The 24,757-nt window shown below is 45.5% G+C and overlaps 1 protein-coding gene across 4 annotated transcripts in view; it reads right to left on the bottom strand.

The window, feature by feature from the left end:
• The window catches only part of SSBP2 (single stranded DNA binding protein 2), a 123,587-nt gene extending 116,012 nt beyond the window's left edge, over window positions 1-7,575 (bottom strand). For 2 of the 4 annotated variants that reach the window (XM_056513822.1, XM_056513825.1), the window contains exon 1: window positions 7,355-7,549. In XM_056513822.1, coding sequence (XP_056369797.1) covers window positions 7,355-7,413 — 59 coding nt within the window. In that variant the 5' untranslated portion in view covers window positions 7,414-7,549. Of the gene's footprint in view, window positions 1-7,354 lie in introns of all 4 variants that reach the window. The other 2 variants (XM_056513823.1, XM_056513824.1) reach the window with 2 other exon arrangements.
• Between the last annotated feature and the right edge of the window lie 17,182 nt (window positions 7,576-24,757).

The following is a 24,757-nucleotide window of genomic DNA, read 5'->3' as shown; positions in this document are numbered from 1 at the left end:
CTAACAACATGTTAGTGAGCATGAAGAGAGAACGTTTCAGCAGAGCTCTTCCTACCCCCTAAGCTAGCTTCACTAAAAGACTTTCATTAATGAGTGGTATGTAGAAATACAGAAGTGTACATGGCAAATCAGGAAAGATTACAAGCCCTTCTGGGGACAAGAAAAGAATGAGGAAAGTTAATAACAGAAAATTCAATATAGGCAAATGTGGAGTACCATGCTCAGGACTAAGAAATCAAATACACAAATATGAAATGGGGAATAATTGGCAAGGCAGCTGTTTTGCAAAAAGAACCTGGAGGGCATGTGACTGAAAAAATGGATTATTTAAAAAACAAAATAAAACAAAACCCCCCAAACAAACAAACAACTCCCCCAACAATAACAATAGTAAACATGCAAGTGTTCCAGGGAGTATTAACAACATACCTTTATCTATATTATGTCAAATAAAAGGTAATTATTTAATTCTGCTCAGGGTACACTACTTACAATATGGAGGGAAAAAACCAAACAGTCTAGAGGCAAGAACAACAAAAGGTGGGAAAGGGGAAAAAAATGACCCACCACAGAAATGTTCAGTTTATTTTTATATTTGATGGAAAGCGGAAAGCTAGCACTCTATGGTTTTGATGACTGCCACATTTCAGTTTCTTAGAAAGGGACATTTTATGTTCTCACCTGTTACCTTCCTGGAACTGGAAGTGGGAAATACCTCAAAGACCAGAGAAGCAAGGACAGAGGTCATCAAGACTTCTGGACTAACTTGTTTGGTGGTATCTGAGGATGATTTTCTCTCAGAAGCTAAAACAACACCTGCCCACTGCCTGATCACACCACTGCCTGTGGTGTTAGGGGTCAGTGGCTCAACTGAGCAGAAAAAAACCCTCAGCTGTGACTCAGCCTGGACCAGCACTCCTTCCTGGAATGTTTGTGCACCAAAAAAAGCAGGAAACAAGTGTCCTAAACCCAAGCAACATGGCTGGAAGGCTCTGTAGATGTAGCTCCTGAACAATGACGGAGAAAACATGTAATCTGGTTTTGCTCAAAGGAGCCTTAGCAGAAAATTCTTTAAAATAAGGTGTTTTGAGCCATTACTCATTACGTGCAGAGCACCACAGGGGGCTGTGCAGAGCAGTGACCCTCCCATGGAGTGGCTCTGCTCAGTCACAGAACCAAACCACAAAACCACGCATTTGAGTCTCCCTCCCTAAGCACAGCAGCCTGGGGAGGCCCTGCTGCAGGTGAGTGTGCAGCTCTCCACCCTGGATAATTCCAAGTGCATTTTCCAGTCTGAAGTGTATCCACGAGAGAGACAGCAGCTTCACAAAAATACTACATTTCTACAAGTTCCTTTGGCATTTCATCCTGTGGCAAAGAAAGACAGTGAAGCTGTCTATATGTATTTCTGGTTTATGTGATAGTCCAAAAGAGAAAAATAAAAAGAAAAATTCAGGGATACATAGCTAAAATTGGGCACCCAACAACCAATAAACATTTTTGTCTTTTGCTTTTCTTCATCTCAGTGCCACTTCCAAACTGGCTGTTGGTCAGGAGTGGCTTGATTTCTATTTTTAGAGGTGAAGCTCAGTCACTGTGGAGCTGGGCACCAAAGAAACAACACAATCTTCCTGTAGGAACAGCCGTATTATGAAACACCAAGGCAGCCATAAGGCACAAACCGCAAGACAGCAAAATAGCAAATTATCAAATAGCTGCTCATTACCAAAACAATGCTCTTCCCTGCACAATAAAAACCCCAGAGCTTTTTTTTTTTTTTTTTTTTCCAGAGGGAAAAAAAAAGTCAGTGAACATGCAAATGAGGGCAAAGTGAGAAATACGCTCAGTGTATATCTGCATTTTCCAAGTTAAAAGAACATTTTTGGGAATGCAAGCACAGCACCCAGACACTGCAGAGACACACTGTTCCAGCTGCTTCTGAATGGCAAATCCTCCCCTTCCCTCCCGGGGCTCTGACATCCCTGGGACACAGCTCCAGGACTGTCACACACCCCTTGGCCAGCTGCCATCTCATAGGTGTGGGTCGGTTTTACCTTGGAGACAACAAATTTTACGCCCCTGCTCTCTCAAGTCCTTCCTGGCAGCAAAGGAATGGTCATTTCCCAGCACCTGGAGGGACAGAATGTTCCTCCTAATTCAACAAAAGCCTCTCACTTCCTGACCTGCCTCCTGGCTGTCCTGGCTCTGCTCCCTCTTGCCAGGTCTGTGTCCCTGGTCCAGATGCTGCAGCCTCCTCCCAGATCCCCGACCCCAGATCCATGATCCCAGACCCCTCATCATCCCTGAGCCCTGATCCCAGCTCTCTTAGGGAGCAATTCTCTGTCTCCCCTCTCCAGACTGGCCATTTCTATCCCAGTTTCCTCCCTGCTCCCTGTTATTCCTGTGTCCTGGCAGGTCACAGCTGCAGGCTCCAGCTGCTCACATCTCCACTTTCCTTCCCACCCAGCCCCAATTTTCCTCCCCTCTGATACCAGGAACTGCTGCCTCCCAGCGAAGATGAAATATTCAGCGATTACAGTCAGTAAACCCTAAGCATATGCAAATGTATCTTTTTGAAAAGGCTTGTATCCTGGCTAAATTCGGATGCTTTGTCATGCAAATGGAGAAACACACATCTCTGGAATCGAACCCTTCATCCTTTTCTTTTTCAACCAGATTTCAAGCGTTCCGAAGGAGAGGGATAATGAAGGAGAGGGATAATATCACTGGTCTTCCACGGTAAAAGTTGAGAAAACTTTTAAAACATTGGAAAACGTATTGTCTTTGCCCAATTTTCAAAACGGACCACACTTCAACTGAGCTTTTACACACTAAAAATAGTTAAATAAATCAGCACAAGGCTTAAATATTGCATCGTAACTTTTCCACCCAAACAGTGGAAGTTTGGCAAAGTTACTAAAATCTTGGCTGCTTTAATACTTGTGACAGTATCATGTGCCTGGTATTTAAGCAGAATTAATTTCTTCTGTGTTTAACCTGAATGGCAGCACACACATTACCTGAAATATTTTCATGTGCTCCCCAGATACCTGTACAGGGTAAGGGAGCACCTGAAGCACATGGCCAATAATAAACACTGACAAATATCTACTATTTCCTGAGCCTGCCCTCCTGCAGTTTATTAAAAGGTATATTCTTTTAAAATGCCTAATGCTCACAGACTGCCTGAGCAGCACAGCTGCAACTTTTAAAGGCAGACCTGATGGACAGATGTCAACCCAAACTCTAAAATGGGCAGGATTAAACTAAAAGATTTATCTTCAGAAGGAGGGGGTAGAGGGAAATTGATGCATGGTTTACCACCAGGAACTTAAAAACTAGCAGGCCATTTCCCAGGGATGGGTAGCAAATTCATCACTGAAGCCAGTTAATTTTTATCTGAATTTTATTTTTACATAGCTTACAAACATTGCAGTGGGAAAAGGTACTTAACTATGTAAACTCATGCAATGCAGTGTTTTCAAATCTGAGAGGAAAAAAAAATATGAAAAAAAAAACCAAAGAACTTAAAGCAACTGTACATACAAACAGCCAACCTGTCAAACAGACCTGAAGAGAAACAGTATTTTGATAAGGCATCCTTTTATAACAAGTTAAGTTGCAGTCTCTAGTTACTCAGTTAGTTTTTAATCAAAATATGGGAGTCTGCCAAGCCCCAAGAAGGCTAAGAGTTTCTTGGGAAGGGGACTAGTTTGTAAGACCACTGGAATATGAAGAGAACTGAACTCAAAACATATATTCCCACCAGAATTTAGTTTTCTTTATATGTTTTTTAGAACTGTTTTTTCTACATATATATTTTTAACATGAAATATTATTGATATGTAAACAGATAGTTGCATTTGCGACTGGAACTTGTGCGGTCTGGTCCTTTTTTTTCTCAAATATTAAAAGTTTGCAGTTTCACCATTTGGTGAAGTGTTGAAAGGTTCAAGCTCCTAATCTGAAATAGTTCTATTTTAAAAGGAATAAGGGGGATGGGGTGGGGGGGGGGAAAGATTGTTCACAGTTGCTGTGAAGAGACAACAATAGAGGATGTGTGGATACTTTTTAATCTTTTTTCCTTTGACAATGTAGTCGGGTCTGTGGTGGCGCCGGCACAGCACCGGTGTGGTGAAGAACGACTCTAACTCCACTTTTCCATACCTGAGCAACTGGGATGGACACAGCCCAAAATTAAGGCACAGCTGTTCCAGGGAGAGAGGAAGGGGCACAAAGACTCCTGTGATTTTTGTCTCTTCACCCTTCTCACACCCTCACCTTCAGTGTTTTACCCAGCTGCGCTGCACCTCTCTGGCACAGAATTCGGTGTTGTTGCCCCCAAAATCATCTACCCACACTTCACATGTTTTGTTAAGCCAAATAACACGGGTGATTTACCCCAGAGGTCAAGCAGAAGGGACAAAGAGAGGGGCCATAAAACAAATGCCATCCTGGAACTGAAAATATGCCAAGGGCTATTACAAATGGCTGGTGAAAACTTGTTCGTTTTTATAGTAATTACATAACCTCAAAGGACACAAATACTGAATGCAGCACGCAGCAAGACACCGTGCTAGGAGACACACTTGGCACTGGGCTGTTCTGTAAAACGTATCACAACAAATATCACAAACAGCAGCTGAACAACACACATCTTTTCCACACTTGGTAAATAAGCTTTTCACACCCTGGTCCTCTCACTGGCACACATTCTCATGGGGAAAAGGTCCACATAATCAGGCCATTAAAAACGGAGGGAGTGAAATTTAAAAAAAAAAAAAAAAAAAAAAAAAAATCTCAATTACAACAAGTGTATTTTGGAGATTGCCTACATATTTTAGGCACTTAAAATCTTGAAGAGAAACACCAGTGTTCAGTTGAATATTCTAAAAACTTTGATATTAAACATAATTATAATCCCACTCTTCTTGATTAAATAAGTACTTATTGTATCAGTCAAACATATCTGTTTTTCTCTGTGGTTTCCAAATTAACAGAATCTCATGCAGAAGTCATAGCTGTGTTTTTGTAGAGATATTTAATTCGACAGCCACTTCTTTTTGAGCAGAACAAAAGCTCATGCATTACACCTTGGGACAAGCATTGCAGGCTGTAAAACAATGTCCTAAGAGGAAAAAAAAAAACCAAAAAAAATGCAATCACAGTTTTTTGTAAGTCAGAAAGCATATGAAAATGGCAAGAACATAATCTGATCAGAAAGAAGAAATTTTAATAGATGAAATACCAAAAAATCTGGAATCTAGATTATACATAATGGTATTCCACATCATAAAGTGAGTCTCAAAGTTTCTTTTTTTCTTTTTTATTTTTCCTTCACTGAAGGAAGGAGGAGGGGAGAGAAGGAGGTTGTTTCTAACTCCCAGCTGAGTTCACTTTTAAGTGGATGCGACCGTGAAGTTTCTGACCTGTCAGGTCCACGATCTAAAAACAAACCACTTCAGTGTTTTGCATTAAATAATCTACACGTGGGGAGCCCACATTTCCAGCTGTTAGCTGGAAGTGGGAGACAACGTGTATTTAAATCGAACAGCACCATCTAGCAGGTCCTCACAACTTTACTTAGGAGGGCAGTTGCTGCCTGGCAATAAGTCCGTTTGGCAAGCTTGCCCTGAAAATTATTAAGCATTTTCATACCAAACGAGATACTATGTGCTTTTACAGCACCAAGAACCCCGAAGAAAAATCAGCTGCAATGAAAGAACACAACTGAAAAGCATTTAAAGTTTCAGCCCCACGACCAGAGCACTTGTGTGTGCGGCTTGCACTGGGTAGCTTTTGCAAAGCAGAATTAAAACAACAACGATCTTCATCTGATCCGAGGCACAGCAGCCCTATGGATTTGTTTTCAGTCCCACTGTGAGATCCCACTGTGCCCTTCAGTGATTTACCGAGGGTATTGACAAACACCAGCAACCACGTAGCACGAGGAAATGGTTTAATTCCCTAATTTTTGCTAAGACAAATAAACAGTGCTTCCACTAGCCGGTTAGGCAATTATTTTTAAAATTACCCCTCCTCTGGAACTAAGGAGCGCCACTAGTTGATCAGATTTCGGAGCCCAAGTTGTGTCTCCCGCTCCATCTCAGCAATTAACGCTTCCTGTCAGGGTTGCCTCGTCTCCCTCCACTTTCCCGTGGCAAAGTTAGGTGTGAAATCGTCAAACGCCTTAAATTCCCCCTCTCTTGTAGAAACAGAGATGCCTGGCCTGCTGCTGTAGCAGGAAGCGTGCATGCCGGCCTCTGGAATTGGGAAGTCTTTAAGAAAAAAAAAATATAAACAGAAAAAAAAACCAAAACCCCAAACAAAACCAAAAATAAAAACTCACGAGAAGAACTAACCCAACATAAAAAAAGAAAAAAAAAAAAAAAAGGGCAAAAAAACCAAGTAACACCATCAAACCCAAAATTCCTAAACTCACACACAGAGAAAAAAAAAAAAAAAAAACACAAAAAACAAAAAAGAAAAACAACAAACAAACAAACAAAAAAAAACTTTTAGGTGAAGGTTCAAGACAAGCTGCCTGAAGGGAAACTCCTCGGCCGTGCCCGGAGCGCAGATCCCGGTGCTGAACCCGCTCTGGAGCGATGCGATTTTTGGGACAGAGAGGTGCGAACCTGGTCTCTGCACGGAGGTCTCCGCCTCCGGACCCTCTCAGCAGCTTCACCCCGACCTTCCCACCTCCGCTACACTTCGTCCCCATCCTCCCCATCCTCCTCCTCCTCCTCCTCGCACGGCTTTTGCTCCCCTCCACCCCCGCCGTGCCAAACCGGGCTGGCTCACGCCAAGTCGCAGCCGCTACAGGACAACTTGAGGAGAACGCCGTCCATTCCCCAGAAAAACTGTGCGTTTTTTTCCCCCTCGTTTTCCCCGCTTGGGGACACCCCCAGCCCTCCCCGCCGGGCGGCGGGCACGCCGGAGCGCTTTATGCGCAATTAGAAATAACAATAACAATAATAAAAATAATAAAATCATAACAAGCAGCACGAGTTCGGGCAGGCAGCGGGAGCCCCGCTCCCCTTTGTGCGGCGGGAGCCCCCCGAGAGCGAACAATGGGGGGGGGGCCGCGGCAAAAAAAAAGTTGCGAGGCGGCGACTCCGGGACGCGGCCCCGGCCCCGCTGTGCCCGGGCTCTTTGTTAGCGCAGGGGTCCCGGCACCTTGCGGTGTCCCGCTGTGCTGGGACACAGCGCTGGGACAGCGGCTCGGGGACCCCGCGCTCCTTCCCTCCGCAAAGTTTGTGAGGGGGGCGCGCGCGCGGGTCCGTGAGGGGAGTGAGGGCGGCCGTGAGGGGAGGGTGGGGGGGCAGGGTGGGGGGGCTAAGCGGCCACTCACTTCTCGCGGGCCTGGCTGTCGGACGGGACGCTGCTGTTGCTCTTGCCTTTGCCGTACATGCCTGCGGAGAAGCTCCCGACTGTCACGCACCTGTCAACCCATCACCGCCTCCCCGGGACCGGCCCCGTCGCCACGGTGACGGGCGCCACACGCGCCCGCCATTGGCCGGGCCCGCCCCTCACGGCGGTGATGGACGGGGCGCGCATCCGGCCGCGCGCGGCCCCGCCTCCCCCCGCGCTGCCTCCATCCCCCCGCCCCCCCCCGCCCCCCCCCGCGCGCGCCGCTCCCGCCCTGCCCGCCCTCCCCGCGCGAGGGGGAATTAGAAACGGTTCGAGAAGGATTTTAAACAACCGGCTGTTCCCGGCGCCCGCCGCGCCCCCCGCCGCCGCGCCGCCGAGCGGGGAGCGCGCCGGAGAGACGCAAACTGCGGACCGGACTCTAGGCCGGCGCGGCCCGGCTCGGCCCGAGCGCTCCGTGCGTGTGTCCCCCCTCTCCGCAGCCGGACCCCACGGGCACCCGCACCCCAAAATCTCCCCCGAGGGTCTCTGCACACCCCCAGGGGACGGTGGACAGCGAAACCCGGGACCGGGCTGGATCCATGTGGGGAGGGAGCATTTCCTGAACCCAAGCAGCGTGTCTTCGAGTAGCTTAATTTTTCTTTCTTTTTTTTCTTTTTCTTTTCTTTCTTTTTTTTTTTTTTTTTAATAAAATAAAAATTTAAAAAAACCCACCCACGATCTGAAGAAAATCAAAGGAAATGCTTTGATTTTTTTAATTTTTTTTTTTTTTTTTTAAAGTTACATGGCAATAATTGCGTGCTCCGCAGAGAGGGAGAGCAGCTACTGGGGCCATTTGTTACTTGATTTCTCTTTTTTTAAGTACCCGAAGCTCTGGAATTTTTCCGCTCTTCCTCCTCACCCACAGTCCCAAATTTTGCAGATATTGATGCCTGCTTGTGTTCAAACTACTCCTAACCTTGTAAACCCACTCCTGTGTGCGACCCGTGGGCAGGGGGTTTGCAGTATTTGGGTGTTTTAAGTGTCCAACGCCAAGCCCTCTTTTTTTGGTCAAACGCACCCAACATCTGTCTCCCCTTGGCGTTGGCAGGCAAATGTCAGGAACGACCAGGGCCACGAAAAAACCCGACCAAAATCCGAGCAGGGAAGTTGTGCCAGACGTAGACCACCAGCATCTGTTTATCATTGTTGGAGCTGCGAGGGGAAAAAAACATCCTCTGGATTCTGAGCTGCCGGAGCGAGGGGAATGGTTGGTGAGGTGAAGCTGGGGAGGGGGGGATTAGGAGAGTATTAATGAGCGGCTGGAACAAATTAGCGAGGGAGTAGCAGAGACAACAGGAAGGAGCGAGAGAGGCTGGAGGATCCGAGGTGCTGGTGGCAGCGGGATGTGTGTGCTCTTGGAACCCACCGCAAAAACTCACCAGGTTAAAGCACAAAAGACATTTTGTGCCAAAGTTGGTTGTCTGGGGCTTTCACCCCATTATATGATTTTTTAATTTTTTTTTTTTTAATTTTTATTAACGGCGTGAGAGTGTGGTTGGAGTGGATCTAGGGAAAGGAAGTAAATTAGGCTGACATCATTCACCCTGGTCGGGACTGAGGCTCCTGCTCCCGAGTTACACCCAGGAAACCAGAGGAAGCGGGTTATGGCATGAGGAGAAAGTGGGAAAGGAGAAAAAGAGGGAGGAAGGAGTGAATGGAAGGGAAGGAGAAGCCGGCAAAGGAAATGAAGGAGGAGGGGATGAAGGATGCGAGAACGAGGAAGCAAAGTAAAAACACAATGCAGGGTGAATTTGGGCTGTAAAAAACTAGGCGGAGAACCCGAGAAGTTACCGCAGAGCGAACCCAAGGGAGGCGTTTTGCTCTCCTTGGGGCACAGCAATCCTCGCACGGACCGAGCTGAGGTGGCGACCAAACGGGGCTGGTGGCACCCGGGGGGAGCGGGACATGGCACAGAGACAGACAGGGAGCGAGAACCAGGGCAGGGAACAAAGGAGGCTCTGCCCTGGTGAGGCTGAAACGAAGAATGTTGCTGAGGAAGGGAAAGGAAAGGAGAGGAGGGAGCGTGGCCATCCTTGGTCAGGGAGCAGGAAAAGTTTGGGTGTCCCAGAGCGGAACGCCCTTGGGAATGTTCGCCCGGCTCGGGGCAGGGCCGGGATCACGCTCCCGACACGATGAGAGACTCCTCTCCACGGCTCCCCTGCTATCGGCAGGGCTCTCACACCGCCCTGATAACAGCGGAATCCTTCCCGGGCCGGACTGCCTCCCGAAACTCTCCTTCTGTTCGCCTCGATGGTTTTGGTTGATTTGTTTGTGCTTTAAGGGTGGGAGATATTTCGAGGAGGCGGCTGTGTCGGTGTTGCGTCAGCCCTGCGAGGGGAGAATTTTTCCTCTTCAAAAGGACAATGCTGAGGTGTTTCCTAAAAATGTGATGGTGAGATAGCTGCAGTGCCCTTTGGATATGCATCCCAGGACGGGACTTTTACAGCTTTGTTCCCATTTTCCGTGTGATTTATTTGCATCCCCGTGGTTTATTTTGGCCTGAGGGACCGCCAAAGGTGTTCGCAGACCAAATTGTGATTTGGGACAGAGCGGGATGAGCTTGGGGACGGAGGGGATGGGCCTGGAACACGAGCAGGACGGCCCCGGGAAATGCAAAAATGTGAATTCCTGAAACTCATTCTCCTCACAGGTCTGCCTCCCAAGCTACCATTAGCATTCAGGCGACGACTTCGTAATTTTGCGCCGAGATCCTTCAGTGGGAAGCGCGGGGATGGCGCTAACCCTTAATTTATCCTGCGTGTGGAAAGCGCAGCGGGGAGGAGAGAGAGGGAACAACGCTGTCCAGGGGTGTCACACTCCAGAAAAAAAAAAAAAACAAGAAAACCTCGCCACAAAAGTGGGAACAAAAACTCAGCCCGGCCAGCGGGTAGATTAGGGCGAAAAACCACCCAAGGGCGGAGTGTCAGGAATTCCCGCTCGGGTTGATGATGCCCAGCCCTTGCTCCAGAGCCATTCCCAGCTCAAACATTCCCAGCTCAAACATTCCCAGCAGGAGCATCGCACGAGGCCGGCGCTGTAATTAACGAGATTTGAGGCGCAAGGGCTGAGACAAAACTCGCGTTTCCAATGTCAGAAATGAAGATCCAGCCTTTGTTGAGAAAGGGGGAATGAGGGGTGGCAGTGCTTTAAAGCTTCTCAGTCCGACACTGGAAAGGAATTCACAATGTATTTTTAGAGTGTTATAAAAATCTCTTACATAATGCTGATTAATTCTTCGGTTTTAGGGAAGAGCACTGGGCTTTGTGTATAAGAGTGTTGACCAGCTAAGCCACTGAAAAGGGCTGGTTTGGGCTGGATTTTTTTGTTCCCCTTTAACTTTTTCTTGGATACAGAAAGCTGCAATTTTTCAATTATTACAGGATTTTGCTTTTGTTTGGGCGTGTATGAATATTATTCTGGAAACTGTGTCTTATTCTTGGAAGTCTTTATCGTTTTAAAGCATATGTTATGTTATATCACCCTGTCTGAGATATAGGATAGCTCCAAACTGGGTGGGTTGTTTGTTTTTTTTTTTTTCCCCCCTCTCTCTTGCTGCAGCTAGTTACGTTATGGATTAATGTTAAGGATATCTGCAGTGAAACACTGCTTGTGTGGCTGTGCAAGACTGACTTAAACAATGTCACGTTACAGGATCACAGCTTTACTGATACAGTAACATGTACAATTACTTTGCATTTCTGCCCGTTCTGTTGATCCTCAAAAACCATTGATTAATCTAACTGGCAGGTCTCACACAGCCCTTAACAAAGGGCTGCTCAGGAAATTAACTCAGTAAGTGCTACTCCCTTATTTTAATTCCAGTTATCTATACTTATTGCTGTGTAGCTGGGGAGATTTTTTGGGCAAGATATCATGGGGGAGAGATGCTTTTGTTTAGTCTTTTTCAACAGATACGTGACCGAGGCAGCTTTGAAGCCTTTTCTGAGGAATCCTTCATCCTTCTCTAGAATGTTTAATCTTCCTGTGGAGTGTCTAACTATGAGACTGGTTCTGCAGACTTTTTCATCCTCGTGCCATACAGATGAGCAGGGGTTGCTCAGGTGATTGAACGAGTCCTAAATCGTTACTGGAGAATGGAGAGAGCAGGAATGCCCAGGTCAAAACAAAACCTTTATCTCCACCAGGGAGGGGGAAAAAAATAATTATAGCTCAGGGGTAGGGAGGGATAATCCTTGTGGGTCCCTTCCAGCTTGAGATTCTCTGTGATTCTGGGTCTCCAAGAAAGGCTTACCAACAACCCAAAAACCCCTTGCACTTTCTGCTTTCAGAATTTCCCTCCTGTCTGTGCAGAAGGAGCCAGGATGATTCTGCAGCCTCCTCTCACACAGTTCGCCCATGCAGGGGCCAGAGACAGCACAAACACCATCAGCTTGGGAGCAAAACCTGCTGAGAACAAACCTTCCACGGGTTTATTGCTCCCACTGTGCTGTGCCTGTTCACAAGTGCAGTTCAGAATGGGGAAATTATCAGTACAGGGCACCCAGTGCCCCACGCTCTGAACCTTGCAATGGAAAAAAACCCATGTTTGTGTGTACTGGTTTCCTCCACGACTTCTTTTTCTGGTGTTTCATGTGGTTTCAGCCCTCCCTGGTGCTGTTTCCACTGGAGGGGCTGTCACAGCCTCTCTCTCTCACACAGTCTCTCATGTGTGTGCCTTTGGTGCTGGCTAAGGGTTGAGTTTGTGCTGCCTCTCATGAAGGAAAGTTCAAAACCTTCAAAACCAGTCTTCCTCTGCTCCCCAGTCACATATTTTTACTTCTAGAATGGGAGTTGATACTTTTTATGGTGATAATTGTATTTAAGTTATGCCTACATATTAACACCCTTAGTATGTGACATCCCCCTGCTTTCATTGGTTAGCTGGTGGTTTTAAATTGATGGAAATTATATTTTACCAGACAACCCAGTCTGTGCAGGGAAAAAAAAAAAAAGTATGAAAAAAGGTGCGTTGCCTTAGTTATTAATCATTTGAAGGATAGTAGAAAGTCACCACTGCTGGCTCAGTGATGTGTCACATCAGGAATGTGTCTCCTTGGGCTGTGTGTGGCAACAGAGAGGAGAAAAACAGCACAGAAACTGGGGATACAGGTGGATGTGAGGCTAAATGGGACCCTGATCCTGCATGAAGCTCCACATGCATCTCTGTGGATCCAGGATCCACTCTGTGGGTGCAGAGATTTGTGACAAAGGACTTTGCTGCTGTGGTGCCATAGCTGCCACTTTTAGCAGTTAGTGCTGTGATTAAAAAAAAAAAAAAAAAAAAAAAAAGCCCAGACAAAATCACATTAGCAGCATCAAAATTGCTTTTATTTTCAGGGTCAGTAGCCCCAGCAATATGTTGCAGGAAGAGGTTGATCCCAGTATGGAGCTGCTGATAATTCCCAAGTTGGTTTGACATATGCAGGCTGCTGTCGACTTCAACAGGCTTATTTAACACATTTGTTTCTTTTGGGTTTAGGATTAGTCAAAATGCAATTTTGTGAAGCTGCACTGGCTGGGTTGCCTGCACTGGGGCTGGCAGGACTCGTGTTGCACAAGTATGACAGCAGAAAGTGTTCCCCTTCAGCCTGGAGTTAACCACGGGTAGGGCAAATAACCTCTTCAGAGTGCTCAGGATTTTTGCATTTATTAAAGCCTGCTCATAAAAAAGAGACTCCAAAGCAAGCAGTGGTGCTCAGAGTGAAGATCTGGGAGAATAAATGACCAAAGCTATTGCACTGTGACAGCTTTGGCAAACCTTTGCACAGTTTTATAAAACAAACACCCGTGATGTTCTATTCTCTGGGTAGGACTTTGCATTAGAAGTTCACACCTAACTCAGGAGATGAATAAAATGGTTCTGTCTGTCTCTCTGTCTCTCTCCCCACGTATTTACTGAGCACATAGTGTGGATTAAGTGCCATCCCCTTGCTGTCCCACATCAGCCACGCTCCCCCAGCCCCTCTGCAGCCTCCCTGTCTCTGCTGGTATCTGTGAACCACAGAGGATGGAGATCACCCCAGCCTGGTCTGTGGGCTCAGAATTCCAAGGAGCAACTTCTCTGGATCTCCAGAATCACAGAAAATCAAACAATTGCCTGTGGGCTTGCTCTGCCTTTCAGCAAATACAAAATGTGCCAGTGGACCTTGATAACTGAGGGTGCCTCCACTGGTTTTCCAAGATTTGAGCTCCTTCTGCTTTTTATGAACCACTTGAGGTTTTTGTGTTCAGCTGAGAATATATTGAAAACTGGGAAAATTTCACTGTTTTGGGCCTGTGGCCCAAGGAGGGGGTGGTGGTGATAAAAAGCACTGGCACATGTCAAATCAAAGTGGTACCAGCTCTGACTGATTGTTTAACAGCTGGCCCAGAGCAGTGTTAAAAGTAAGAAAGGAAATCACAGCATTATTCATTAATTTATTCTTATGTATGTTTTGTTTCTCTCAATGCACACACACGTGATATTGTTCATATATATAGTTCATCTGGTAAGGAAGAAATAAAAAAAGAAATTGATACCAGTCTGCATATGTGTTCAAAAGCTTAGCAAATTCTCTGAGCTCTGCTAGGGATCAGATTTCATGAAACTGCAATAAAAAAAATCCTTTTTTACCTTGTCTTTGTGTGTTCTGAGGTGGGTTTGTAAGGTTTGAATTACTGGGTAATAACCAAGAAGTCTCCTTTTCATGAGCCTGCAGCTGGGAAATGGACAGTTTAATATTAATGGAAAGAACAAACTCTTCTCCTTTCTCTCTCCTTTCTTCTCTGCACTTCTGCTTCATCACTTCCTTTGCTGAGGTCCCTGTCCTGAAGCTGCCTTTGTGGAACATCAGGATGAGCTACAAACCAGGAGCAGAGCCCAATTCTTCAATTTTTCACTTAATGACTGCAGTGAGAGTCAAATGACACCAACTTGTGAACATTCAGGATAGAAAAAATCCACTTCATTGATGTACCTGCAATTATTTATTTAACTAAGAAACTAATGTCACACCAATCTGCAGACTTCCCTTCTGAAATACTTGCTAAGTGCCCTGATATCAGAGTGCCAGGGAGAGGTATGAGAATATGGAAATAATCCCTCCTGGCTTCTAAGAGAAGAAAAATCCTAAATGTTCATTGAGAGTTACTTGGCACAGATGGTTGAACAGAAGTAACCAGCACCACCAGCCTGTATTGTGGTGTGCAACCACTTCAGGCCCATCCTGGCTTCACTTCCAGATAAGTTCAGTGAGAAATTGAAGTTAAATACCAAGATTAAGCACTTTTTTTTTAATTTTTTTTTTTTTGTTTGTTTTGTTTTTGTTACAGTAAAGGACTTACTCATACCATTTTTATTTTAAGCCAAGTGCTGGGAATTCGATGAGGGATAAGAGAGGACAACCCCAATGGGTCTCCAGGGACTGCTGGGTCTAAGGTAAACATAAATTTAACCCTTTTTTGGGATTTCTGGCACAACCAAAGGGTTGTGGGAGGCAGTGAGAGCCTGCAGAAGTCATGGGACTGATCTGAGAGCTCCAAAAGGTTTCTTGCTTCTCCATTTCTGGGTATAAATGGTACACTTGATAAAAAAAACAACAAAACAACCTTTGCTGATGACTTCTCTGCTGGTTTCTGAGCTGTCCTTCCCGTGTCCTTCCCTGGTGCTGTTTTTTAGGGAGCTGAACACAACCCCCCCTCTGACCTCTTGTTTGGTCCCAAAACCCCCTAAAATCACACAAAAAATGGCCCAAACTCTCCTGAAATCCATACTAAAACATCTAAAATCTGTGAAAATTCCAAGGATTGCTGGGAAAAGCATCAGGAAAAATCCAAGATAAATTCAGTCTAAAAAACCCCAGAAAAATCTCTAAAAATTCTCAGTAAGGTATGCAAAAATCTCTTAATAGTTGCATGAAAAATGGCCTCAAAACTCCTAAAATCTGCACTAAAATACCTAAAATCTGTGAAAGTTCCAAGGATTGCTGGGAAAAGGATGAGGAACAATCCAGGAAAAATTCAGCCTAAAGACCCAATAAAATGCCTAAAAATTTGCACCAAGAAACACAAAAATCCCTCAGAAATTGCAGAAAAATGGCCAGAAATAGTCCTAACATCTGCATTAAAATACCAAAAATGGCACCAAATTCCAGAGACATTCCAGGGATTTCTGAGGAAAAAATTGGGAAAATGAGAAGGCAAAATATCTGGAGGAAATGCAACTTAAAATGGCCCAAAACCACCAAAAATTGTATGAAAAATGGCCCAAAACCTCCTGCAATCCATACTAAATTACCTAAAAGCTGTGAAAATTCCAAGAATCCTGGGAAAAGCATCAGGAAAAATCCAGCCTAAACAATCCAGTAAAATCCCTCAACATTCACACTAAAAATTGCAAAAATCCCCTAAAAAATTCACAAAAAAATGGCCCAAACACTCCTAAAATCACAGCAAAAACACAAAAAAATGGTCCCAAAACCCAGCCAGATTTCTGAGGATTTCTGGGGATTTCTAAGGAAAAAGTGGGAAAAAGGCTGGAAGAAAAATCTGGTGAAAATCACATGTTCAATGGGCAAAACCCCCCAAAATCATCCTAAAAATGGCCAGAAAACAGAGCCTGCTCCCATCTGCTCTCTCCTCTGGGGTTCTCCACAGACTTGCTGCCTGGCACGGTGTTTTCCTAGGATATCTGAGTAAGGAGGAGCCTGGAATCTAATGAGAATTGTCTTATTTAAAATATCTTTCTTTCATGGTCAAAATTTACAGCCCAGCTTCATGGCGCTTGCCTGACCTGTGGCACCCTTTTCCCCATGGTGATTTAAAAGTGGCCTTGAGAAGCAGAGGTGTTTTAATTCCTTCCATTCCCCTTTCATGTTCTGATTTTTTTTTTTTCCCCTTTCATTTTCTCCTTTCTCTTCTTTTTTTTTTTCTTTTTTTTTCTTTTTTTTTTTTAAAAAAAAACAAAAACAACAAAACCCAAAATATTCTTCCAGCAGCCTGACCAGTGCATCCCAAGGTATGGATTTTAGGGAGGGAGGGAAATGTGCATTTTTTATGTGGCTGTTGCTAGGAGTTCAGGGCTTTATGGCAACTCACTGCATTCCAGACCCTGACCAGAAAACAGGGATGTGGAAGGGTGAGGAAGAGGAGGGAGTTTTTAATCTCCCTCCTTGGCCTTGGGGTTTTGGTCCAGAAAGAGGCAGGAATTATATGGAATCCCCAGAATGCAGCTGCTGCACCCCTAACTGCATTGGCCATAATGGGATTTTTTACTGTGCCAGGAATGAAATATCAGGCTCTCATTGTTATCTTGCCTCGTGCAGCTGTAAAGAATTTATTTGTGAGTTTTACAATATCCAGAGGTGGTTCCTTTGTACCCTTTTTCAATAAAGTTGAAATGCCAAAAGTTCCTCTGTTTGTTATTGCTCCCTTTGCCTGGCACAAAACCCTTGCAGCAATCCTGAGACTGGCAATCCTGACCATGAACCTTCTCTGAAAGACACCATCCTGGTTTTCTTGGTCCTTCTAGTGCCATTTTTCTGCCCCAATGCCCAGGCTTTTCCAGCATCTTGACATGTGTATTATTTTTTTTGTGGAGACCTGCATTATTTGGTGCATCCTTGGCAAGAATCTGGGTCATACTTTGGATTTTAGACATTCCCTGTTCAGTGAATTCACATTTCCCATAAGCCCAAAAGTGTCCCACCTTAGGATGGAAAAAAAATTTGTTATTTAAGATTGTGGAGACAAAAATGTTTTACAAGGAGAAATTGCCTGGAATTCCAAGGAATCAGGGAAGCAGTTCATTTCCATCTGCCAGCTCATGTTCCATGTGCCAGCTTGCTCCCTGGTCTTCCTTTTTCACCATTCCTTAAAGAGTTTGGCCCTGATTTCTTGCTGGCTCAAGGGGAATCAGGAGTGATGTGGCTTCCCAAGCACTCCACTTTTCCATCATCAATCAGTGGCTGCTCCTGAGGATTGTTCTGGGTTTGATACTGGAGGTTGGACACATTTAATCCTGGCAAACACAGTCCTTGTTTTTAAAAAATGCTATCAGTATTAAAGGTAACTTGCATATTGATGGAAATGACAAATTAATCCAGCAAAGAAACGCAAAATAATGAGATTCCTTTTATGTTATATTTCTCTTTCTCCCTACATTCTGATTCTTTAAAATAAATTTTTAGAAATACCTTTTTAAAAAGTTTTTTTTTTACAGTGGGATTTTTTCTTTCTCTTTCAATGAGTTTTATGAATCCCCTTTCACCTCCATAAGTCATTGTCATGTCTGGGGAAACAACAAGAGCTGAATTCAGCTGTAGCAGGTCTGATTGTGTTGTCTGCTCAGGAGTGAGGTTCCCATTTAAACCAGGATGGTTTGGAACACTGTAGGACCAGCAACTGCTGCTAAGGAGTAAGGAAACAGCAAACCTCAAAGTTTTTTGAAGGCCATGAGGGAAGCAGTGAAGAAAATCTTCCTTTTAAACCCTTCCAGTGAACCTACCTCATATATACCTATAGATTTTCCACAGCCCTCTCCTCATTTGAGAAGCACTTGGACAGATGGATGTCAGAACAGTAGGGGACTAATAAACTGTTTCAAGGTTCCCAGATTAGGTTCTGCTTGGAAATTAAAAATAGATTTATAGATACCAGCATCCAATCTGAATGTTGTCCCTGATTTCCATGGTTCCAGCGGTATCTGGCTCCTAGCACAAACACAAATGTCATAATTTGTTTTCCATCCTCTCTGATGTCAATGTAAACAATCTTTTGGATGGGTCTGGATGTTTCTCTGCATGAGGATGAAGCCTGGACTGCAGTATTGTGTGAGTTTATGAGAAACAGAAGGGGAATCTGACAAGCTTGGTGGGGTTGTCCAAGCTATCTGGAACACAGAGAGTGTCTTGCACAGTGAGAAGAGTTAAACTGGAGTTAAAGATTTGAGCTACATTCCTTGTTCCAGTCATTGGAAGACAACCTTGTCAAGACTTGAGTTAAAACAACCAAAAACCAAAGGCATAGGAATGGCCAATGTTTCACACAGTTCACTGTCTCCTGAAGCTATTAACATGCTCTATAATGGTATCCTCTCTTTTTTTTCAGGGTTTGTGAGGAGAGTCAGTTCATACAGGGCCACGTAAAAACTCAGAGAAGGCAAGATTCACCCTGTTCTTTCCTATTTGTTTCTATTTCTTTCCCATCTATTCCTATTCCTTTTAAAAATAACCTGGTGCATCTTTCCTGAGCACACAGATATATATACACGTGTCTATATATATATATATATGTATATATACATATGTAGTCTTGGTTCTTGTCTTGCAATTTGAATTTAAATCCCATCAACCACATTTCCCAAGGAAGTCTTGCATCCAGACCCAAATTACCAAAAAGCATTTGTTTATTGCTTGCAAACAACCATTATCTGTTGACAGAGGACTGGAAGCCCGTTTCTAAATTGACTCATTAGAAATATTTTAGGGCTCATTTTCCAGAAAGAGTCCAGGCAAGCAGGTGAATGTGAGTGCGTACAGCCTGTCCTGCTTTTCCAAGAGCTGCACTTGGTGTGGGAATTCAGGGGTCAGTGCACCCCAAAATGAGGGATGCTGGAGCCCACCACAGCACTGTGGTGCTCCCTCCCTTGCCTGCAGACTCGTTTGGAAGCCCAGCCACTCCTTGCTGTGTTGTTTACCACAAAGGGCTCTGCAAAAACTACTGCTAAAATTGTGGTCAGTTGTGCTGCTGGAAATTAATTTCCAGGCTGCTCTGAGGAGGGCTATGGCAGACTGTCTCTCCTCACTGCCAGGAGTTGCCCAGGACCTTTTTCATGCACGAGCAGCAGGGGTTTTAAAATATGCACTTGCTTAGGCACATTATTATTCTAAACATCTCGAAGTTATGTTCTCCCTCCTTGTCACCATAGAAATGATTATACAATTACGTTCCCGTTTCTCCACACAAGGGCTGCCTGTGTGCCTGGGGAGGGACACAGTGGCTCTCCAAGGCTGAGGAATTACTCCATGGGGAGGCAGACACCTTCCCTCGCTCCCCAGGACGTGGCAGGGAAGGAGCAGCTGCCATCCAGGCTGACCAGACCTATTTTGGGAGGAGCAGGCAAGGCAGGCTGCTCCCTCCTGCCTGCAGCCACACACCTGCCCCATCTCTGAGCTGGCTCCTACCTCACTCCGTAACACACTTCGTATTCCCCCTTTTCAAACCTCTTTCAGGTCAAATTTTTATTATTTTTATTTTATTTCTCTTCTTTTTGGCAGTGAGAAAACTCTTTCTCATAGAAATAATCTTTAATGGATGTTGAGCTGAGTGCCCAAGTTACCAACAATTCCTAAGAATTCTCTTCTCTGAGCAGTACATTCTTCAAGGACTCTACCTAAAGAGAGCCTTTTTCAAATTCCAAACTCTGCTAAGGCTGGTTTGCTCCCCCACGTCCAGAAAAAGTGACACTGAAGCATTACATAAAATATTCTGCTGTGGTTTGACATCTTGTTCTGGAGGCATCATCCTGGAAAAAAAGTATTGACAAACAGAGGTAATTTTAGAGAAGGAGCAAAGCAGAATGTCCAGATGCCAATGCGAGAGGATTAATGTTTTTATATATATACAGTAAAAATAGCTTGGTTAAAAGGTGGCCATGAGGGTTTGGCAAGGTCCCAGAATTTAGAGGCCATGAGAACACAAACACAAATGGCTCCTACCAGTCAATTCAGGGATATTGCAGCTGACTCCAGTAGGAGCTCCCTGAGGGAAAGACAGATCCTTGGGGCTCACACAGAACAGCTGACTGCAGGGAAAACAGCACAACTAGCAAACTGTGTGGAAATCAATAATATACATAAGTCATTGAAATAAAGGGAAAGCTCCTCACAGCGGACATCCAACAATGTTCTCAAAGGAAATGGTGAATAGCTCATCCATCAGGACATTTACATCCCATTTGGATAAAATCTGGGATTTTTTCCACATGGATTCCCCCGGCCTCTGCCAATTCCTTGAAAGCTCCTGGGAGCCTCAGTGGGGTTTGGTTACACCTCAGCAGAAGACCAGCCCTTATCCACCCAGCAGAGAAATATTTCTCCTGGCCATCTGCCACCAGAAGCCAGACCTCATCTTGGTCCTTTCCTCTGCTTTTCTTGTGCTCTGTCTCTGCTTTCCCCCTGGTTCTGGTGTCTTTTCCATGCTGGGCCCCACCCCAGGAGTTCCCCTCCCCTCTGCTCCAGCCTGCAGCAAGCACAGCTGGTAGGGTGAGCATCCTGCACGCTCTGCCTGTGCTAAGGTGACTCTGTTTTGACTCCTCTCACCTGGTCAGGGCAGATCTGCTCGTGCAAGCTGCCAATTTGTTTACCTCTTGTTCAACAGCTGAGCACTGGAAGCTTCAAATCTAAAACTCCCCAGCTTTCCTAAGACCTTTCAAGTCAACTTTCAAAGGCAGTCTTTTATTGCTGGGTTATAAAACCCTTTACAGAGAGAAAACTTCAAGTCTGAATACTGAAGTAAAGTGTTTAAACCTCCTTTTTGGATGGTGACCCTGTTATTAAGGCAGGATGGGAACCAGTTTGCAGCCTGACTTCTACACAGAGCATCCACAGAGCCAGAGTCCAAAGTGAAGTCACTTTTTTTGGATTAGGCACAGACCACAGAGGGCTTAGAAATGCCACTTGTAATTAAAAACATTGTGCCTGGATCCTTCTGTCTTTATTGAGGTGAAGTGGCCACTGGAAGCAATACAAGTTTAGACTGAAGAACAACAGCAAGTTCTTGTCCTCTGTTTTCTAATACATTTAACTGTTTATGGATGCTGGGGAAGCTCTGTAGGTTCTGTACATCCCAACAGTAAAATGGGAGCAATTTCCTCCAGCTTTGATAGTGATTGCAATAACAGTCTGTGCTCTGTGAGGCCAAGCAGAGCCACCTCTCCTTGTCCCCTTCTCTGCCCATGACTGCCAGCCCCTCAGCCTGCAAAAACCTGTGAGCTGCTGCCCCAGCTCTCCTCTGTTTTTTCAGCTTCATCTCTTGTATTTCTACTAATGCCTTGTCTACTTTGTGGATCAGGGACTTTTATCCACCCGTCTGGAAGGGCTTAGCACAACACAGCCCTGATCCTGCCCTAGCAATCCAACATCTGCACTAATTGCACAGCTCTTTAATGCTTCAAAGTGTTGTGCAAGCTGGATGGGCTCCACTCGTGGTGGTACCCAAAAAATCCTGTTTTTTGGGTACCACTGCCAGCTGCTGTGGGGTGGAGCAGGGAAGCCACAGAGGGGTTTGTGTCCCTGCCACAAGCAGTCTCAGCACCACTGAGCCCTTGGCAATCACATCTTCTCAGGGAGATCCCCACTTTGCCATGAATCTCCAAGTGGAGGTTCCTTTCTGACAAGGGCTCCAAACGTGCTGAATTTGGCACGAAGTTGTTTCGTGCACCAAGAGGAGGAGAAGCACCAGCAGCTCATTAACCCCTCCTTTTACCATGGTCATTATATCAACCCACAGAGGTACCACAGGCACTGTCAGGGAAGACTTGAGGGTCAAGTGTAGCATCCCAGAGCTGCCTGGGTGAGCAGTAACAGGGAAATTCATCTGCTGGGATGCAGCTCCTGCAGCACCACGCCAATCCATGATAAATCCCAGACGAACAGCAGCCTTTAACTTTTGCCTTTTTTTTTTCTTTTTCTGAAAAGCATCTGTGAATCTGGATGCCACACTGCTCACTGAGTTTTCCATGGCAGATCCCAGCCACAAGCAGGAGTGAAGCTGTGGGTGAGAAGCTGCTGCTGGTTCCAGGGGAGGTGCAGCGCAGGTGATGTTCACCCTCTGTCACCACGAGAGGAGCCTGGAAATATTGCAGCCTGCAGCAGGGCTGTGAGCAGCTCTGATATGGCACAGTTTAATTCTGGCCTTGCCCATGAATCAGCAGGATCTGGAGAGCTGTAAATCCTGGTGGTTCTTGCTCCCTGCCTGCTGACGGTGCAGGACGGCGCTGGGGACGTGTTGAGCCAGGGCTTTGCTGGGAGAGCTCTGGATCGCTGCCATCAGAGCCAAAAAACTCCCAGGTGAGGTGAAATCTGATGTGACATCACGTGCAGGTGTGTCTGGGTGCGTGGCAGTGGCCAGCAGTGTGACAACACAGGAGCCTGGCTCCCCTGAGGATGCTGCAAGGTGCCCACGTCTCGGTTTTGCCTCAATCAGAACAGCACAGGGTTTTTAATCAGGATGTGAAGGCTTCTCTGCTGCTTTTTGGAGTGCAGGATGGAGACAAGGAAAGCACTAAAAGCAGGGATCAACTGAGTCCCTGTTGTCTCCAGGCAGGTAGGGCAGAAAGCACAAAGGAAATCCGTGCGTTATTATCCAGCTTGGTTAACATAAAACTAATGTGATTGGCACATTCAACAGTTTAAATAGGTCTTAAAACATTTTACTGGCAAAATCTGAAAGCCATAGGTGTTTGTGCAGTGAGCCAAGGAGCTGTGAAGGAGTTGTCTCACGTGCACAGAAAATGTCAAGGAAGGGAAAAAGATATGGGAAATAATGGGGGGAAAAGCCCGGAATGTGCTGATAATTCTTTGTAGAAGCACTTATATTTGCAAACAGGCAGGCACACTCTTTGCTGAGGGCTGTTTTGTGCTAGAGGAGCTGGGTAGGATGAGGCTGGGAGAGCAGGCTTGGAATGCAGCAGCTATAGAGGGCAGGGAGAGGAGAGCACAAAGCCCAGGACAGGCGTGGGGCCGAGGAGATGCTGCAATAAACACAGGGGAGTGCAAGAGGGATGATCTGATATTCCACATTGTGCTTGAAGGAGGAGGTGGCTCCAAGGCACACACCCATCCTTCCCCAAAGGTGACACAGCACCTGGCCAAGAAGGATCACAAATCATTCCTGGTGGGCTGGGAGGAGTGTGCAGGGCTGGGACTGAAATCACACAGAAAAAAGGGCTCAGCATCATCCAGTGGGAATGTTAATGGAGCCAGGCTTCCCTGCACCACCTCACCAGGACAGGGATGGAGAGCAGCCTGGGAGTCACTGATAAATCATGGCCTGTCTCCTGCTGCAGGCACTGCCTCAGCATCCCTGGGGCATGACAGAAATCTGTCCCTAATGATCACTGACCTTCAAACAGGAGGGGGAAGAAAGCCAGACCCAACTTGACAATATCTTCTTTGAAAAAAACAAAACAAAACAAAACAAAACAAACAAAAAAAAAAACCCACCACCCAAACAAATCCTGACCAAAACCCACTATATTTAACAGGATTCTCATGAAAGATCACGTGTGCCACAAGAGGATAAATTTGGAGTATTCTCAGATTCAGAGTGAATATTTTATATAAACAGACTAAAGAGTATAGGAAAAATACAGTGCTGTGCACAACAGCAAAGCTCAGCAAGCTAAAAAACCAGACTGGGCCAGATCTTAGTGATAATTCCCAGTGCAACCTATTCCTGAGCCTGAAGTCTCCTGAGAGATACCTTACATAACAGGAAATTGTGGATAATCACAGAAAATACATCAAAGCCATTTCAGACATTTCTAACACAACATGCACTAAATGTTATTTGGGGGGGGAGGTTGGAGGAGGGGGGCATGGGGTTGGAAATACATGTGCAGGTTAGCATTTAGGGTTGCAGGTTTTTTTGTTTGGAGGTTTTGCAGGGCGTGGAGTCCTGGCCGGGCTGTGTGCTCCATCCTGCCCGTGTGATCTCCACGGGAGAGCACAGGCAGGGAACAGCCACCGAGGATCAGAGGCAGTCAGGGAACATTAACTGCATACATGCATAATTATTACCACAGTGACCTGATGGAAATTTTGCAGGGATTCCAAGATGCTGCGTGCCGGGAGCGGAACCTTCCCCCAGACATTTTTTTGTGTTTCCCCCCTCTCACTCTGGTGGAAAAAGGGATGGGGAATAATGTCATGGGTGGGTGTTAACTCACCACCAGCCCCTGGAACTGCAGAGGGGGTAGCTGAGCGCCTTGGAAATGGTAGAGGGCTGCATCAAATTGGGTGCTGTAGCCATCCATTCCTTGCAGGAGTAACACACAAGGAAGGAAAAGCCAGAGTGACTCTGGCTGCCCCATCCACACACCTCTCCAGGTGTGTTGATTTCCTGTGTTATGGATAATGCAAAGGTGGAAAAATTCAAATTTACCATGGGTTTGGTTGTGTTTATTTTATTTTGTTGTTTATTTGTGGGGTTTTTGGGGTTTTTTTTGTTGATTATTTTAGGGGTTTTGGGTTTTTTTCTGGGTTTTTTGTATTTTGTTTCTTTGTTATTTTTTTTTAATGGGTTTTTTGGGGGTTTTTTTGTTTGTTTTTGGGTTTTTAGGGGGATTTTTTGTTTGGTTGGTTGT

The sequence above is a fragment of the Oenanthe melanoleuca genome, chromosome Z (genome assembly GCF_029582105.1).
Source record: "Oenanthe melanoleuca isolate GR-GAL-2019-014 chromosome Z, OMel1.0, whole genome shotgun sequence".
NCBI classification, from domain to species: domain Eukaryota; kingdom Metazoa; phylum Chordata; class Aves; order Passeriformes; family Muscicapidae; genus Oenanthe; species Oenanthe melanoleuca.
Note: the sequence above shows the minus strand (reverse complement) of the source record. Positions and strands in the feature narration are given on the sequence as shown.